Raw genomic sequence first — 18,027 nt, forward strand, 5'->3', positions numbered from 1 at the left:
CGGCTGCACCCAGTGACGATCACATCGTCGAGGTACACATGCACCCCTGGCACACCGGTCAGCACACACTCCATCAGCTTCTGGAAGCATTGCGGCATGCTCTTCAACCCAAAGCAGCATCTTCGATACCTCCAGGTCTGGCCGTCGTGGATGAACGCCGTCAGGTCCCTGGACGACTCGTGGAGCTCCAACTGGTGGTACGCCGACTTCATGTCTAGAGTCGACATGCACTTCGCACCACGCAGCTTCTCCAGCATCTCCTGCATGTCAGGAATTGGATGACCATTTGAGATGACAGCTCTGTTCACCTCAGACAAGTCGAGGCAAATCCGTAGACCTTTACCTCCCCTTTTACGGATGGCTACGATCGGTGAGAGCCATGGAGATGCAGCACGATCCACTCGCTCAATGATACCCTGCCGCTCCAAGTCCTCCAGATGGGCACCTACCTCATCTCTCAGAGCGTACGGCATTGTCCTCAGCGGCAGCTGCACGGGAACGGCGTCAGGTCGAAGACGTACCTTGTGCACGTACCCTCTGATCGCTGGCAGCACCTGACTGCTCACCTGACAGACCACGTTGCCGTGACGCACGGTCAGTGCCAGCTGCTGCTGCAGGTCCCTGCCCATGAGTGGCAGCTGTCCCACCGCGACGTAGATGTCTGCGAGCACCTCTCCAGAGTCAGGTCCACGGACGGTCACCGTCATCTTCCCCAGGACGTTGATGCCGCTGCCGTTCCACTGAGACAGCGGACCAGCTGGCCGCAGCTGAACGCTGCTGAAGTTCTGGTGGTAGAGCCTCGCTGGAATGATGCTTACCGCAGAACCGGTGTCGACTAGCATCCTCACTGGGTGTCTGTTGATGGTCACGGTGTAGTACGGACATGGCACCTCACGAACAGCATTGACATCTTGGGCAGACACTGACAGAATTTGCACAGCATCGACACTCTTACTCTGGTTGGGACAACAGTTGCTGAAGTGGCCCAGAGACCCACACTTCCAACACTTCTGAGACTTGGCTCGACAGACTTTATCCTTAGCCCAGTGGCCCTTCATACCACACGCCCGACATGTCCCAGACTTCCCACCTGCAAGCTGTTTCTGTGGTGTCCTCCGCGCTGAGGCGCTGTTCCGGCGTCCGGCGAACGCGACCTCCACTGGTGCTGGTGACTGAGAGCCCACGGTGCCCTGCAGCAAGGCCTTCCGCTGCAGACCCCGATCGTGCGCGGCGGCCAGTTCCTCCAGTTGGGAGAGGGTCAGTCGGTCAGTCATGATCAGTTTATCACGTAACGGATCAGACATGCATCCTTCAATGAAAGCATCGCGCAGCATTTCATCAGTCAGTTCCCCAAAATTACATTTTGCGACTGCCTCCCTCAGGTTTGCCAGAAAGATGACATTGGACTCTCCATGACGCTGCTTAATCTGTCGAAACTGCAAACGTGCCGAACGAACATCAGCGTCACTGGCAAACAGTTTCTTGAGAACGCTTACGGCCTTATCAAAACGTAGGTGCGTTCCGGAATGATCATCAGACACGCTACCTTCGCTCTTAAGGTCAGCATCGTCAACTGAGACTGCAGCGCGGTACAGACGACGTGCCTCTGCACCGACAGATGTCAACAGAAACGCCGTCCTGCGGAGGTCAGACCAATCAGACCACCCGCTGGCCTCACCGTACATGATGAAGTCCTCGAACCACGCCTGCCAGTTACCAGGACGCTGTCCCGGCTTGGAGAGGAACTCCGGCGGAGCTGGTGCCTGATACATCTTGATATCTCGAGCGCTATTAACTTAATTCTTGATCCTCGTCGCCAATGTAGTATATTAACGTAAAGCAAGAATGAAATACGTAACGAAAGAGTTCAAATAAGCGCCAAAAGAACACATCAGCCTCGACCGGCCGCACCGCGCGCACACAGGCACGGCATGATGGAAAGTTCCCAACACAGGATCACGATACCACAATGTACTAACCAGCGCCTAGCAGAGCAGGGAAAGACTCCTAATGTCACACCAGGAGACATCTTCAAGTTCTTTGGCATCTGTTTTTACACGTCAGTCATCAAGTTCCCATGGCTTCGGATGTACTGGAGCGAGAAGTATCGTCTTCCAGTGGTTGCCGATCAAATGAGCAGAAACAAGTTCTTCAACATCAGGGCCAATCTAAAGGTGGTCGATGATAATCGCGTTAGCGAGGACCACAAACAGAATGATCGTCTGTGGAAAATCCGACCACTGCTGGACGCCATTCGGCAGCGCTGTCTTCAGCTGGATCGTCCTGAAGCCGTGGCAGTGGACGAGCAGATGATCCCGATGGATTCAGGGAAGGCCTCTTACCACAGGTGCCGACTGCCAGGATGTTCAAAACTGGCCAGAGTAAAATGTTCGTCATGTCGTGTTTACTTGTGTCTGACGTCTGACAGGAACTGCTTCATGAAGTTCCACCGGTAGCAATGGAAGGGAGATGACGTTTCTGGAGGATTTGACGTGCGAATCCAGACGAAATAGTACCTACTGGTATCTTCTTGATAAGCATTGCAGTAAAAGCACTGCAACTGATTGTTAGCTGTGAGAGCATTTTAAGTTCGCCTGCTAGTGATGAAAGATACTCACCTGTTCTGTGGCAATAAACGTGGTTGGCAGTCACCAATATATTTGTGAAAGTAGGTAAATCGAACGGCTCAAATCAACAAACTGAGACCCAACGTATAGATGTGTATACATGGCATATTTTGAAAAATATTTTTCAAATAATTTCTTGAAGACCATTTTTGGTCTATTTACATCTCCCTTGATATCCTTTTAAGTTTTTGTCGTTGTAGCTTTCTCACTTAGTGCATGGGTCGCTAGAGGTTAACTCAGCAGCTCGCCCCCGCCCCGGCAACAATCAATCCCTGGCAAACCGACACAGTCATCTTCACTTCCCGATCCTTGCATTGCAGAGATCGAGCTGCGACGGGAGACTGAACACAAGTGCACTGAGATGTTTAATAATCTGTCCACTAGCTGAATGAGCTACAAAACACAGTGCAGTCTATAAATAGGCCCCAGAACGCCCTGTTTAATGGGCGTTTGGGTGCATACTACGGCAGTCAGAAACGGCTGCAGTCTACACCTCTTAGACAGTGTCTCAGGTTCCTCGGGCCAGAGATGTTCTCTTTCGAACGATTCGCCAGGCCTGGCAAGAAACAGCAGCCTCCCTGCGAGCTGCACCCACCCAAAGGTCAGCGTTTGCGGCAGCTGCCCTAGGCGGCGCTGCGAGCGCTCTCAGTGGCGCCCTCTGGGCTGGGCTCAGGTAAGGGCGTGTACTGGTCGGAGCTGGTAGCATCTGCCAGGTCCTTGGAGCTGGCACTGATGTCCAGAGTTCCCGAACGGGAGCTCCTGTGGGTGACAGGTCAGCAAAGGTCAAAATTTGCTCGGTATGTCATACAAGGGTGATACACCACAGAAGGCGGGTCACGATGAGTTACACTGCTGTTTAACAGGTCACCCGAGGTCATAGTTCAAGTTGACCGGTCATCCTGAGCTCGCAGCTGGCGCTGCGGGAAACAGATGATCTGCGGAGGTTATACGACTCATAAGAACCAAGTAAGACCATAAAAGGTAAAAGGTAAGACCAATAAGACCATTTGGCCTCTTCGACGCACCTTTTCTTGAGACTGAACATGTTCTTGAGCGACCTGAGTGACACCTTCCGCGCCCGCTCGGCGCTGGGCGGCCGCGGAGTTTCGGGGGTGACGGCCCTCTCCAGTCGGCTGACAACCATCCTCCGGCCGCGGGGCAGCGTCTGACTGTCAGTCTGGGGAGAGATGAGGGGCGGTGAGTCGTGAAGACAGGCTGTGAGGATGAGGTGGGACAGAGAATGTCCTTGAAAGGAGTCAGAGTGCACTGACAAAATTTCTTACTTCTTACTATTAACTTGTCTTCAGAAGAAACAAGCTTTTTCCATGCGTAGGCTTCCCGGAATTTATCGCGAGAGGCCGTCTGTAGCCAGATGAATCACACTAGATAGTATTTTATGTTAACAATTGACAATTGACAACAACATGTTAACAATATGCCAACAACTGTCACCTTCGATGACTTCTTCGTTGGCGTTTTCGGCTCCTCGCTGCCCAATTTCCGTGAGCTCGGCTCATCTCGGTCGGTTGGAGTATCCAGCGGGATGTCCTCAAACTCGAGCCTCCTCGCGCCGCCGGTAGATGGCTCTGCCAGGTTGGCAGCGGACCGTGCAGCGGGAGGGTCGAACACCGAGAGCGGACGCTCGCGCAGGTTCGTCTCTGAGCGGGCCGCAGTCAGCTGACTGGACAGCTGAGCGCGCCGGCGCTGCTTCATGTGAGGCAGGGACTTGCAGTCGAACGGCTGCCAGCGAGGTCAGGTCACAGGTCAGAGGTCGGGCCAGGCGTCAGCTCAGCTTTAGAACGTGTGAGACGTCAAACGGCTGCCTTTTTCTTGATGTGACGCAAGGAACGTTGCAACAGTGAGTCAACACGCCAATGAATCAAACACGAGTCGCAAACGACCATTTTGAGCCTACTTATTCTGGAAAACCTCGTTAATCTTTTATAATCAGATACCGCGTAGCTCTTACATCCTAAATACTATCGCAACACACCATATCTCTCCAAATGAGCGCTGAGCCCGCCCACCTTGTACTCTGAGGCCGTCCTGCGCGCCTTCCTGGTGCAGGTGGCGCCCCTATCTGCCCGCTCCAACGTGTCACTACCGCTGGAGGAGGCTGCCCGGCAGATGGTGGTGATCGGACGAGTCAGACCGCTGCCCGACCCTAGTTTGGCGCGCCGCCGCGAGATGGCAGGCTCGGCGGACCGGCGAGACGGGCTCCACGAGGTCTCGGGGTCACCGACAGAGAGAGTGGCGACTGAAGCGGACTTCGGTACCCTGTGAAATGACAAAAAGGTTCAGGAATACATCCATACAGAAAGCTGTACATATCCTCTTAGTTATAAACTCCGTTTTATCTTTTCAAATTACCTGCCCATTTTACTAATTTTGTACAGGTAAAACGTTTTTCTCAGCTACCCCTCTCGGCTCTCTTTCCCTCTCCATATCTCTCTTCTCGCACTCATTTGCCCTCTCTTTCCCTCCCATCTCTCCCCTTACCTATCCCACTGGCCGGCTCCGCGGTGCACCATCTGAAAGCTCTGCTCCATCGAGTCGTTCAGCCTGGCCAGGAACTGTCTCAGCTGCAGTAGCGCCCTCTGCAGAGGCGCGTGGTCGCTGTGCTGAGCCGGGGTGCGACGTAGCAGCTGTTGTAGTAGTAGCACGTAGCGAGGCACCCGCTGCACGGGGGAGAGCAGTAGGGCGGAGAGGTCGAGTCCCGCGCAGCCCGGGTGGTGCTGGCGAGCCTGGGGGGGGGGGGGGGTCAGGTCAGCAGAGGTCAGGTCATGAGGGTATAGCGGCGTGGTGATAGAAGTCTGAACACCCGGAGAGCTGTTGAGTGTTGATGACGATGTTTCCATTCCCAATTCCATAACTTGCCAGTGAGAAAACTAATGTTGAATGAAACGACTTCGAGATGTGGTGTAATGGGTTGTAACCCAGCAAGTGCACACAGTGACAGTTGAAAATCATCACAAGTAAAATGGCGAAGATAAGGCAATCACATCGTCAACCAGAACCTCATCAAACACATATCAGTGGGATATCTCAAAGCCAAGCTGTCTCCGAGTCCTCAGAGGATGTGGTCCTACCTTGAGGAATTGCAGGAAGTCTGCCGACGTCCTGCAGAGCCGGTAGAACGTGCTGAGCAGCTGGGGGAAGCCGTTGACGTACGAGGTGTACAGGCGAAGGACCTCCGAGTCGCCGTGAACGATAAACCTGCAGATAGGGTACTAAAAGTTAGCGGGAGTCTCGACCGTAAAGGGATGAACATTGGACGTTGCTGCGTCAGGACTTCGGTCAATAATGAAAAGCATGATGTGCACTCATTGATGTTGACGCTGCGACATCAGCTACATCTGTCTAAAAGTGACCTCTTTTGACCTTCCTATGCATTGGCACCGAACTGGTGGATTCCAGGTCAATAATTTTCGCTGAACTCTATATAGAGAACGTGACCCAAACCGACCCCAGCTGACCCCAATTGATACAGGGACACAACACTGACCTGTCAATGAGGTCATCAGACTGACCTGTTCGTGAGGTCACCAACTGACCTGCAATTAAGGTCACCGTACTGACCTGCAGATGAGGTCACGTTACTGACATGTCAGGTCACCGCTAACCGTACTGACCTGCAGATAAGGTCGCCGACTCCACTCTGCCACGGCCACGAGTCCAGACGCTCCTCCAGTGAGTGTAGCAGACGGCAGTGCTTCTCGTACAGTCGAGCACACTCGGTAGGGAACAGAGTGCTGGTGGGAAGAGACGGAGTTGGTTACGAAGAGACGAACTAAATCCTCCTAAGGGTTCTCAACTTTGGATAGCCCGTAGGTTGCGACTGTCAAGGACAATGAGTACCCGTTGCAACCTTCAGAAACGATCAGCTCACAAAAAGGCGATCGTAAAAGAAAAGCCGAAAATCCCCAAAATGCAGTGATTATGACGAAACTTTGTAAACATTCGTAAAAGATAAAAGTAAAAATCCACTTATCGATACACATGCACCGGTAACACGGTATAAACAGCTAACACATACCTAACCATCCCGATCTACCCACCCTGACCCGAGCTCATCCTGAGTAGCCACCTGGGTGTCTGCCAAACGGCTCTAAAACCCACCTGTGAGCTGACCAGTCACCAGCGGCCCTGTAACTCACCTGAGTTCATCCTGGGTGACCACCTGGGCGGCTGCCAGCGGCTCTAAAACCCATCTGTGAGCTGACCAGCGGCCCTGTAACTCACCTGAGTTCGTCCTGAGTGACCACCTGTGCGGCCGCCAGCGGCTCAGCGAACGTGTCCTGTATGGTCCACAGTGTCCCGCAGTAGCGACGCTCCGTTTCTGCCAGCTCCCTGACCACCTTCACCCGCTCCGACTCCTCCGCGTCGCCGGAGCTTAGAGTCTGTGAGATAACAGAAAGGGTGGAGGAGAGAGGTGAATGGGAGATAAAAAGTTTATTTGTTACATACTAAAGAAATATGGCAGCAAATCCATGTGAAGCTCGAATCTCGTGCGTCTTAATCCCGATTGTTAAGCATCACAAAACTTGAGACCACCTAGTTTTAATCATGAAATTTGTAAAACTTTGCAATTGAAGGGGATACTATCGAAATGACACCCAATGCAAGAAGGTGACTTTTCGCCAGTGCTTTACGCGATAACAAATTTTCGGACCTGCGATAGCGATAAAACGATAAGAAAGGTTTGCGATAACGATAAACGATAAACGATAAACATTTTCAAAAAATTAACAGCGATAGCGATAAAACGATAAAAACGATAACGATAATTGTTCCCCCCCCCCCCCTCCCTGTGACTGACCTCTGCCCGGTCTGCCGCGCAAATTTATACCACCCGTCGGCCGTCTGACAGATCTGTACGGGGACCCGCAGTTGCTACTGTACAGCGACCCTGAGTAAATTGTCCCAGCACCCTCACAGGGAACAACGATAAGCTGTCAGAGGGCACGCACAGAAAACCTCAGCTGCTCTTGTACAGGGACCGGCAGTCGATATCAATGTTATCGGTTGTTACTGGACAGGACAGACGGCTAAAGTTGGGGTTCGTGTACAGTAGCAACTGCGGGTCCCCGTACACTTAGCAGATGGCAACAGGTTGCGCACACATACCTACTGTCGTCTGTCGCGCGGCATACACTGTCAATCGTCTTCCATTTTTCCATCATCCCGTTTTACATTTTATCGTTTATCGTCCATAATTTTTGTAACTTGCGATAAGTGGATTGGGATGAGCGATAATTTTGAAAATTTAGCGATAAACGATAACGATAACCGATTTACTTAACAGCGATAATTATCGTTTATCGTTTATCGCTCATCCTATCGCATGCGGAAACCACTGCTTCTCGCCTTGCCTTCAAGCAGCCCTGAGTACCAGCTTCACGTCGGAAAATTCCCCCACCTGAGCCGTTTCCGATTCGCTGACGTCATCCAGCTCCAGGCCGCACTGTTTCGAGAGGCAGGTGCTGAGAGCGAACGACTTTGTCACGGCTACAGACAGTGACGAATCGGAGTCGTAGCTGTCGCCACCTGGCGGAAAGAAATGCAAACTGTGTTTGACAAGATGACGCGAACAGCGACTACATGAGCTTATTGTCCGTTGACGGGACAAGCAAAGTGGACAGGGAGTCATTGCAGCCCGTGCTCTGCAGTGCACGCTACCGATGTTCAACTGTTTCATGATGATTGATTTCTAGTGCGGTTTTATTTAGAGCACATAATTGTTTATGATAAACCTTTACCTATATATCAAATGGACGTCATGTGAATATTACTCAGTCTCAGATATACCTAAGCATTTATAATTATATCGTATGCCAATTGTGAGTATATTCTTGACTCACTTAAAATTTTTGGACGCTGACATTTAGTCTGACCTGCAGTTTCTACCTACCTCCACTGAGCCCGTTGACGTACTCCTGGACCATGGTGGAGACCAGAGGACCATCTCCCAGGGAGCCGGTCTCCTGGTCCGACGGTGCGGACCAGACCGATTTGTCCACAGTCTGACCCAGTCCCGAGTCGTTGCTATGGCAACCGCTCGAGGTTCGCGAAGGAAACTGAAGCCCCGGCTGATGCAGCTGCTGCCTGCAAACGTAAAACCGTGGTTTCGTAAGAGGAGTTGTTTGTAAATTAATAAAACCTGCCAACTTTGCCGACCTCGGCCCAAACGCAGAGGCGGAAAACGGTACGTCCTTGCGGGCGGCACCTTCATGTTGCATGGTCCTCGATGAGGAAATCTGGTGAAAGTATCGAACCAAAATGTACCCTTTTCAAGCAAATTACATTTCACACTCGTTTTCCTTAATTTATGAAGGTCGTCTATGAGTCCTTCTCGGTAACGGAAAATGGGCGATGGCCTGTTTTTCCTTTTATTTTTCTAGAGTAAGTTGCCATTGCTGGATCGGGCCATGATGCCCATGTTCAGCAGTCAGCAACTCATGACTAGCAAACTCAAACTCACGAACACCCTGATCAAAAATATTCGCCGGCAAACCCGGCACGATACCGCTGCCAAATAGGGCGACCCGAAATCGACGAGGCCATCTCGCGTTTTGCGGTGGCAAACGGTTGCGCTCATTTTTTTGGTTTATTCGTGTTACGGCATTGGCCGGTTGACGTAGTGACCTACTCAGAGCGTGACATTCACGAAAGAAGCAACACGAAAAGGTCGACAAATATGGGACGTCTATGAAAGTAAAAAATGTATCAAATAATCGAAATGGTCTGAATCACGTTTTAGGAATTAGGGAGTGGTCCTAACATCACGCAATGGATGAATTGTGTTTTTTACGGGTAGGTAGGTTTTTACGGGTTATTCCTCCATGCTTCGTCAACGAAGTTGAAACGAGAATAATCTACATTACAAGTAAAACTTCGTTGTGTTTTTAGGTACTTTTTATACCGTTTTCCCCCATTATAATTTTACTATTTTTGTTTTAATCTCAGGCATCACTATCAAATGGGAGCTAGGAAAAGCAAGAGAAAGATCAAGATACCTGCCTAAGAACTTCAAAGAAAAGTTCAAAATTGATAAAACACCCATGCTGAGGGCTTAACCTTTCAAATACATTCTTATCATCCATGAGATTACAGCTGAGCTCCGCCTAAATAAATCAGAGACTGCATTCTTCATTCGGGGCGCTATAATTCAAATGTCTTCTCTTCCTGTTTTCTCACCTGGTTTCCATGGAGACACTGCCCGTTTTGCACAGCTCGTCCAGCAGCAGATCCCGCTCGTCGAGCAGCTGCTGCAGCTGCCGCCGGGTCGACTGCTGGCCCTGCTCCAGCTGCTGCAGCGACGTTGTCATGGCAACCAGCTCCGACTGCCGAAGAAAAAGGTAAACGAATGAACGATACCATAGGAACACTGCTTATTTATAAATATTTGTTAACATGTCATGTCAGCTGCTGCCGTAAAGTGAAACAGCCAATGCTTTTCACAAGTTGAAGCACAGAGACGTAACAAGTTTTGATATCCTGCAGAAATCAAAGTGCAGCTTCAGCCTCGTCTTCATTCGGCCAAAAATTATTTTGATGTATCACAAAACACCGTTCTCGGGCTTCTATTTTCAAATATGCTGTCCATTGTATTGTATTGTATTGTATTTAACATCTGGGGGGCATCCACAGGTAGTTGTGGCTATTACGCTCCCGCGTCATATGAGAAGGGAACAAAAAGACATCACACTCAACATATCACACAAAACTCACCAAAACGCATGGCTTTTGGTGAGTTTTGATAACTCCATTCCCTACTTATACAGCATCCCGTCCCAGCGGCAGATCGCCACTCCTTTCCGACATGTTCCTCTTCATGCACATACTACATTGCCTACATTCATGTAGCTCCTAGCCCCATTCATGTGTGCTCCTCCCCACCGTACCTTGATATCTCTGACGGCGGTGATGGCAGTGACGTCGTGCTCGATCAGCGTCAGGTCGGCCGCTGACGGCGCTGACGTCAGCTGACGTATCGCTGACGTGAAGGCCGTCTTCATCTCCGTTACTGCCGTCTGCAGCTGTGGGGTAAGAAGTGGTGGGTGAGCAGGTGGGAGGTGGAGGACCGTAATGCCTCGATCATTTAACGAGGAGGTGTGAAGATGGGGCTGGGAATTCAGGATGCATTGGGCACGTCCACAAAAAACTATAATTCATATTTATATGAATTATAGTTTATAACTTAACCCTCGCATGTGTGCGGCGTTTGCCAGCTTCTAATGTGTAGGGGGGGGGGGGGGGGTCGGTTGGACCCCCCCCCTTGCCGTTTGGCCCCTGATCGAGCTAGAGCTTCGCGGAAAAAACGAGCGTGTTGCCCGTGACGAGAGGAAGCCGATGATACCCAATTTTAAGGTCCTAGGTCATTGGTTGACCTTCCAGGTCAGGTCAATGACCCAAAGTCGGGAAAATCGGGACCTATTAGAAAGTCGTAAAGTGTGGCTGCTAAGGGGTTTTTCGGGGTGCTGATCACGAATATCGTGTTAGTTTTGATCACAGATGATGTCTTGAAGCATTTAGACCAGGTCGGGTCAGGTCAGGTCAGGTCATCCAGTAGGCGTCGTGACGGGTATTCGTAATACGTGTCAACCGCCTCTGACAGCTTCGTAACATGTTACGAAGTCACCAAAACTACTTCGTAAATGTTCAAATGGTTGCTAAATTCGAATTCAGCTCCAAAAACTAGCCTAGAAACATGTAAAACTCGAAAAAGTGACCCGAGGTCACCCGAGGTCACCAAAGGTCAATGACCTGACCTGACCTTCAGGTGACCTTGACACACACGGGAGTAACATCAAATCACATGTTTGAACGTTTGAAACCACGAAAAGCTTGCAAACACGCGGCTAGTGCGAGCCGACATACGCGAAATCGCGATTCCGGCCAAACATGGTCTCGGAAAAGAGGTCACAGGTCAAAGGTCATTTGGGTCAGGGTCATGAAATTTTCAGGGTAGGTGTAAAATTGATCAATGCGAGGGTACTGAAAGTTTCGTCGCGATCGGCCGCTTTTTACGCGAGTTATTCGCGAAAAACCATGGGGGGGTCCATCCGACCCCCCCCCCCCTACACATGCGAGGGTTAACTAAATTAACTAAATTAACTATTATAAATAACTAAACCCAAATGCGTTTAAGTTTTAATCACTTTCTGCGTAGTCATTAAAACTTATTTATACCTCACCGGATGAATTACGACTTCATTTCAAGTCTGGTTGCTTGGCGATCCGGTAAAATACGTCTAGTTGTATTTCATATGTATAAACACATGATATTATGCATGTATATCTGTGCATAAGCACTTTGATCTTCTGTCGGTTGAGCCAACAGACCTTCCAGATGAGGAAGGAGGTAACAAGTCAGTCACAGGATGTAGATAAGAGCACAGCTGCAGGCCCGAAATCACACGTGAACTAAAGGATAACTGAACTGTTTTAGCGGAATGCGTTTATCTTAGCGCGAAGTTCACGACAAATCCCGCGATAGTTCATACGGAAACAGATGCCTGACTAGATGTCTGCAGTTACCGATGCTGAATTATTGTTAAGGAAAAAAACTTTAGGAATAAAAACCTAATGCGTGAACACGTCTAAGCCCACAGTTTTACGAATGGAAATCAAAGGAAAGGGAATGCCGCATCAACTACTTAGGCGCGTATGTAATATGCAAATTTGCTGTTGTAAATTGGGAAGAGGCTAAATCAAAGTTTTTTGTGTGCATTCTAGAGATGCATAAATTCGCCATAAATTCGGCGAATACGAGAGAGAGGAAAAACAGTTTTGGTAGATTTGACTCGGTAGCCTTAGGCGTTGATCATGTTTATTTTCTGTTATATTCATCGAGGCATAAAAATAATACCCTTATTTAGCGTATATTTCTTAAGCATGCAATGTCTTCTTTGTAAGCATGAATTTGAATACAACAATGAACGTACAAAGGAAATTGGCATCGCAAACTGGTCTATATATGTATAAGCTGTACAGTGACCTCTTTTCGTGACACACGAATTCACCCGGACACTACACGAAACGCTTTTGGGCCAATTATAAACTTCCAAAGTATAAGTGGCACACCTGATGCATTCAATTACAAACTGCGGCAATATTCGAGTCATGTCTTTGACGATGCACACGACTGCGGTAGCTGTTTTCCATGTAAATTACATGGACGAACATTACCGATCCCCCTGAAAGACCTTGTCGTCGAGCGAGCTGTTTTTATAATGAAATCAGCTGCAGGTAGCAGCGTGGCTGCGGCTGCCTTGGCATGTCAGGTTTGCTGCACGGGCCCACCTGACTGACTTAGTTACAATAACGTTGACATTGCTTTGGAACATGCTGGGATAGGTAAAGGTACGGGTTAATACCCATATCATGCATTACTGAAAGCATACCCGAAGCGGTCACATTAACTTCAACCTGCATCGCATTTATACCGTTTGTGTCATTATTTTGCTGGGTGAGTTCGTTGCAATATTTGTACCTAACCAACCAACTCTTGAATCCACATTATAAGCATAACTGTTGATAATCTTGAGTAGAACCAAGTATCTATTGTACGCGCTGTTTTATCTACATTCGGCGATTTATGTGAAAGCGTTAACCGCAATATTGCGTGCCTGAAGGATACGGTGTTCGTCCGGTGATCGTTTTAGTCAAATGTGACTCATTTTTTTCGCACGCCATTGCCTGTCTAAAGCAAAAGACGGGTAGTTCGGGGGAATTCCCGTCCGCCTGCCGACTCTTATATAGGTTGTGACTCATTGCTGCGTACGGGGAATCCCTCACGAGGATCGCCTTACGTAAAAAAGAGAAAAGAAGAGAAAAAGCTCCTAGAAAATCCCCCGTGGTGGATGTAACATGGGGCAGCCAGCCTCTCATTATTCTCAAGTTAGTTTACACGAAATATGTGTGGTTCCATGCGGTGGCAATATGTGGTGACTATGCTATCTCCACAGACGTTTCTTTACTTATAACTATCGAAGACGGTTTTTATGAAAAGTTTCTAAGAAGTGTGTAGCTTCTTCTTCGTGATACACGATAATCACGATAATAGAAACACGATAATCCCATGGTTTAAAATGATTAGGCTGTTTATTTTGACAGTTAACGCTTATCAGAATGAGTTGATTAGGGACCCTCTTCATATAACATCTCACACACAGCAGGTCCTGCCATAGGCCCACTGATATCCCTCCTCTCTTACCCCGCTGACCGGTCTTCCTTGGGCTCGATAGCTTTGTCTGTTTACATCTGCTTCGCCTCAGAGGCAACACAAAAAGTCCGTTCAGATCTTATCGGAAGCATTTTACAGTGGGCCTAACCTGGCGGTTAGCATTCGACCAAGGCTACAGACCGTGAAAGTGCTCCTAGCCGGGGGAGGGGCCAGGAGTGGGCGAGGGGAGGGGTAGTTGTTGAACGGGCTGCTGGCGAGTGCCGTGCACGAGCGCATTTTACCGGACCAGTGCACACTGCACGCTTATTTTCAGTAGCAGAATGCTCTACAGCCGTAAGTTTGTAAACGTTGTTTTTTTTCTTTTCTGGCTCAGTAGCAAGTTTCAGATGCAGTTAATTGATCGTTATACTTGTTTTACTCATGAATACAGTTTTCGCCCAGAAGATCGGCAGCAATAACTCCGTCAATCTGACACGATGCAAAAAAATCATCGAAACGAAACGAACGCAAACACTCAGTAACCATCAGTGCATAACCAGTGCTATCCCAGGACACATTAGCCTGTTCGGTACCGTTCACATCTTTTGACGCTCTCTGGTTTCTTTTTAATCGCTCACCAAAGTCTCACTAATCACCTCATTAGCCCCACCGTTTGTTGACCTGTGACCGGTCGCCAAACACATCTCAGGCCATCACAGCAGCGCTAAACTCTCCACTGAGTCAGGGGAGTTTTCTAGCTCCGGTGCCGGGGAAGGACGCAAAAGGTCGCACTCGCTTTCGGTCGACCCTCGACCCCGGGTTACGATACGGCTGTGCTAATGTGCTATGATGAGCGATGATTGGTCGCCGAGTCGTTAACGCTGGCGGTTGATGGTGACGAGAGAAAACTCGCGGTGTGTAGTACTACGGTGTAGGCAGGACGGGGAGGCGTGTTATGGGACAACAGGGGCGTGAAATGGCTCCGGAGAATGGTCGGAAAGGTGTAATGTTACTGCTTAGTGCTTACTGACATGGAAACGGGCAGCTTAGTCAATTAGCATGTTCTTGGCATGCAATAATAACTTCCGCAAATTCGTTGTGCCCTCCAAAAAATAATAAGACAGGACAAAGCTTTCTATAGAATGCAACACAATGTAACGCAATCGACAAATAATTATGTCTTAAAATAGAGACAGCCCATGCCCAGCGATAACAGCAGTCTAACGTATGTCACTGTGATGTCACAGACTGTCATAGACGGTCTGTGTAACAGTCTATGATGCCGGAATGAGGGTAATCGTTAACAATATCGCTGTAAGGTCATTGAAACGCATACCATCACCTAGTGAGATCGATAAATGTGAGAATATCTCCATTTAGAGAGAAATCTTCTTACATGGGTCACCACTATTTGTGGTAGAACCTCAATGAACTTGACCCCATTCCAGTGACCTGTCCCGCCCATACCATCAAAAGCCCGACCTACAGCAATAAAAACTCAACCCAGGTGTCATTCCAGGTTTCATTGTCGGGAAACAAAGAAGTTCACAGCACGCTAAGGTAGGAACTTCAGAGGCCGAATATTTACTCCACCGCACTTCTGCGCACGTTGAGACGCCTGGAAAAGAGAGAGCCAGAGATGGAGAGAGGGGGAGGAAAGGAAGAGGGAAAGGGAGGGGAGGGTTGTGGGCGGGGTAGTTGGCGAGTCGACTGCGGGTCACGCACTTCATAGCCCGTAGAAAGTGAGCGTGAATGAAGATTACAGACAGGATGAGTGGTCGGATTGAGGGTTGGGTGCTGAGTGGTGCATGAGTAGGTGTGAGTTTGTGAGTGAGAGTGTAAACGTGTGATAGTGAGTAATAGAGCTATGAGAAGCAGAGTCTGCATGTTGAGCGAATGGGGAGTAAGAGTGGGAGTAGCGTAAGTGGGGAGTAGGAGTGCGAATTGTAAATGGTTACTCGTAGAGTGCAGGTGCCGAGCGTGAGTGATAGTAGATGGGTATAAATGTGATGCCAGATCCTTAGTCTCTGGGATGAGTGGCTGGCGGGACGAGCTTGGGACGGACGTCCCAGACGGTGAAGAACGGCTCGATGGACGACTGGTTGCCAAGGAGACCTATCACCGGGGCAATCAGGGCCCATCAGTGTTAAGTGCGGACCTGAGGGCGTAGCGACAGGCCTCCTTGCGTCATGGGTGGGGTCACAGCCACAAAAAGTCAGAGCCTGTCATGTTTAGGTACTGTTGGGGATCGGGACCTGGCGCCTCAGATTTGGCGTGGCTAGAATGGTGGGTGGATTAAGAGCTCGTGTTGAAACTTATGTGGCGATTAACGAATGACCACTCCCTGTTTCAAATATGCCACTGCCAGTAGCATATAAATCAGATATTTACTTTTCCTATACTACTCACTATGTAGCCTCAAAGGACTCAAGTATGCGACAACTGATTCGCAGGATTCAGGGACGACATAAATGCGCAGTGATCCGTTGGTTGTTACCGGTTCATCGCATATTTCTCACGGACTGAGTGTCCTTGGTGTAAAAATGACGCGCACAATGTCGGGGAAGATTCCACGACGTGGTGAATCAGTTCACACGAACATGCAGATCTGATAACCACTACAACCAGCCACACGCGTTGTGCGTCTATCGCTCGCATAACGGGCGCCGCACACCTTGCCATTCTCTGCGTTCAAATCTGGCACATAATTCACCACGCTCCACATTCAACTGGGATGGCCATTTGAGTGTGATCGGTTTGGCGCCTCCGGCGGATGGCCGGCCGGCCGGAAGGCACGCTACCGAATGACACACCGCCCGGGGGCAGACGCGGCTTTCTCTCTGCCACCTCCGAGTGGGACTCAACCCTGGGGCGGGGTCGGAGGGCAGGACTGAGCGAGGAAACTGGGCGGATCGGTGGGGAACTGAGCAGCCATCGTCGGCAGACGGAGGGCGGGCGACGGGAAACTGGAGCGGGAGCTGTGGTATCACTCACATTAGACGGAGCATCACTCACTGATGAGACAACTGTGACAGACGGATTGCTGCGCCGGAAGGAACAGAAACGCGTGGTGGACGGCAGCCGCCGATCGGAGCTTCTGAGAGTAGGCTAGCTCTGAGCTAAAATGATAAGTGCGATTTCGGTGCAACATAGGGGTGGACTATATGTGTAGTGTGGTTCTCAAGTAAAATGGTTGACTTGTACCGTTTTATATTCCCCATTTGGCAAATGTGATTGGCCAAGTGTAAATAGCTGCATCGCTTCTGTCAGCTATTACGATAATTGCTTAAAGATAAAGCAAATGAATAAGTCATGTGTAAATCAGTTAGTAATGCAAATCTGCAAAAGCACTTAAAAAATATACCAAACTGGGACTCAAGCCCATATAGCGCTTGTGTCACAAGGCGAGGGAAGAAGAACAACGTGAATAATGGTCGACAGCAAGTGATTTGAGCTCCGATGCCGTAAAAATATCACATAAACAAGCAATGATTGTACAGCGGTCTACACAAGCTTTTTTAAACTAGCTTCCAAATGCATTAAACATTACCAATGTATGTATTTAGAAGATCATTACGTTTTCTCCATTCCAACCGCCCTCAGCCCACAATTCATAGCACTATTGCGTTATCTCGAGAGCACACTAATGGAGCATTACATCATCACAAACGAGGGGAAACGTAAGGACAATGTGAGACGCGTCCATCTCGACAAGTTCGGGTTTCCGCACCGGGTCCACCAGCTGCGGGCGCTTCCGGGGGTGGTGCAACCATAACAAAAACGGGAATCGGTCACCAAATTGGGGTATCGGTGTGCCAACGAAAGTACATAGTTCTGTCAGCGTCCAATCTGGAACTTGACTCGCCCCGACCAGGTAAAGATAACCATCTGTGTGGCTTCAGCTGGGGAGCGCGGGAAAAATTAGCCGATGAGCATTTTAACAGCGCGATAGCAGACATTGTTCAGAGTATTATGACGACAAAGAAGGCGACAGGAAACTACTATCGAATGATCACACCTTTAGAGGCAGTCTAGTGGCAGAAAACATCGATAGCGCTTGTAATCGTGTGGACGCTAGTGATGGAATCTCACACGAAACACCTCGGTCGGTATACGGGCCAAACCGTGAGTAAATGCTGCCAACAGTACCGAGCACAGATTAGGCCTATTAGGGTCCTCCCTCCCCTCTCTCTTTCTCCATCTCCCCCCCTCTCTCTCTCTCTCTCTCTCTCT

General features: G+C 49.4%; 1 protein-coding gene across 1 annotated transcript in view; it reads right to left on the bottom strand.

Annotated features, from left to right (window-relative positions):
* LOC122374256 overlaps window positions 1–18,027 on the bottom strand; it is a 43,067-nt gene that overhangs the window by 4,112 nt on the left and 20,928 nt on the right. Inside the window, exons 3-14 of the mRNA XM_043352890.1 lie at window positions 10,532–10,666; window positions 9,825–9,970; window positions 8,539–8,732; window positions 8,047–8,174; window positions 6,870–7,027; window positions 6,260–6,379; window positions 5,717–5,843; window positions 5,127–5,371; window positions 4,655–4,904; window positions 4,080–4,367; window positions 3,653–3,804; window positions 2,864–3,386 (exon numbers count right to left, since the gene is read on the bottom strand). Coding sequence (XP_043208825.1) covers window positions 3,251–3,386; window positions 3,653–3,804; window positions 4,080–4,367; window positions 4,655–4,904; window positions 5,127–5,371; window positions 5,717–5,843; window positions 6,260–6,379; window positions 6,870–7,027; window positions 8,047–8,174; window positions 8,539–8,732; window positions 9,825–9,970; window positions 10,532–10,666 — 2,079 coding nt within the window. The 3' untranslated portion in view covers window positions 2,864–3,250. The remainder of the gene's footprint in view (window positions 1–2,863; window positions 3,387–3,652; window positions 3,805–4,079; window positions 4,368–4,654; window positions 4,905–5,126; window positions 5,372–5,716; window positions 5,844–6,259; window positions 6,380–6,869; window positions 7,028–8,046; window positions 8,175–8,538; window positions 8,733–9,824; window positions 9,971–10,531; window positions 10,667–18,027) is intronic.

Source organism: Amphibalanus amphitrite, unplaced genomic scaffold (genome assembly GCF_019059575.1).
Source record: "Amphibalanus amphitrite isolate SeventyFive unplaced genomic scaffold, NRLGWU_Aamphi_draft 001627F_arrow, whole genome shotgun sequence".
NCBI classification, from domain to species: Eukaryota; Metazoa; Arthropoda; class Thecostraca; order Balanomorpha; family Balanidae; genus Amphibalanus; species Amphibalanus amphitrite.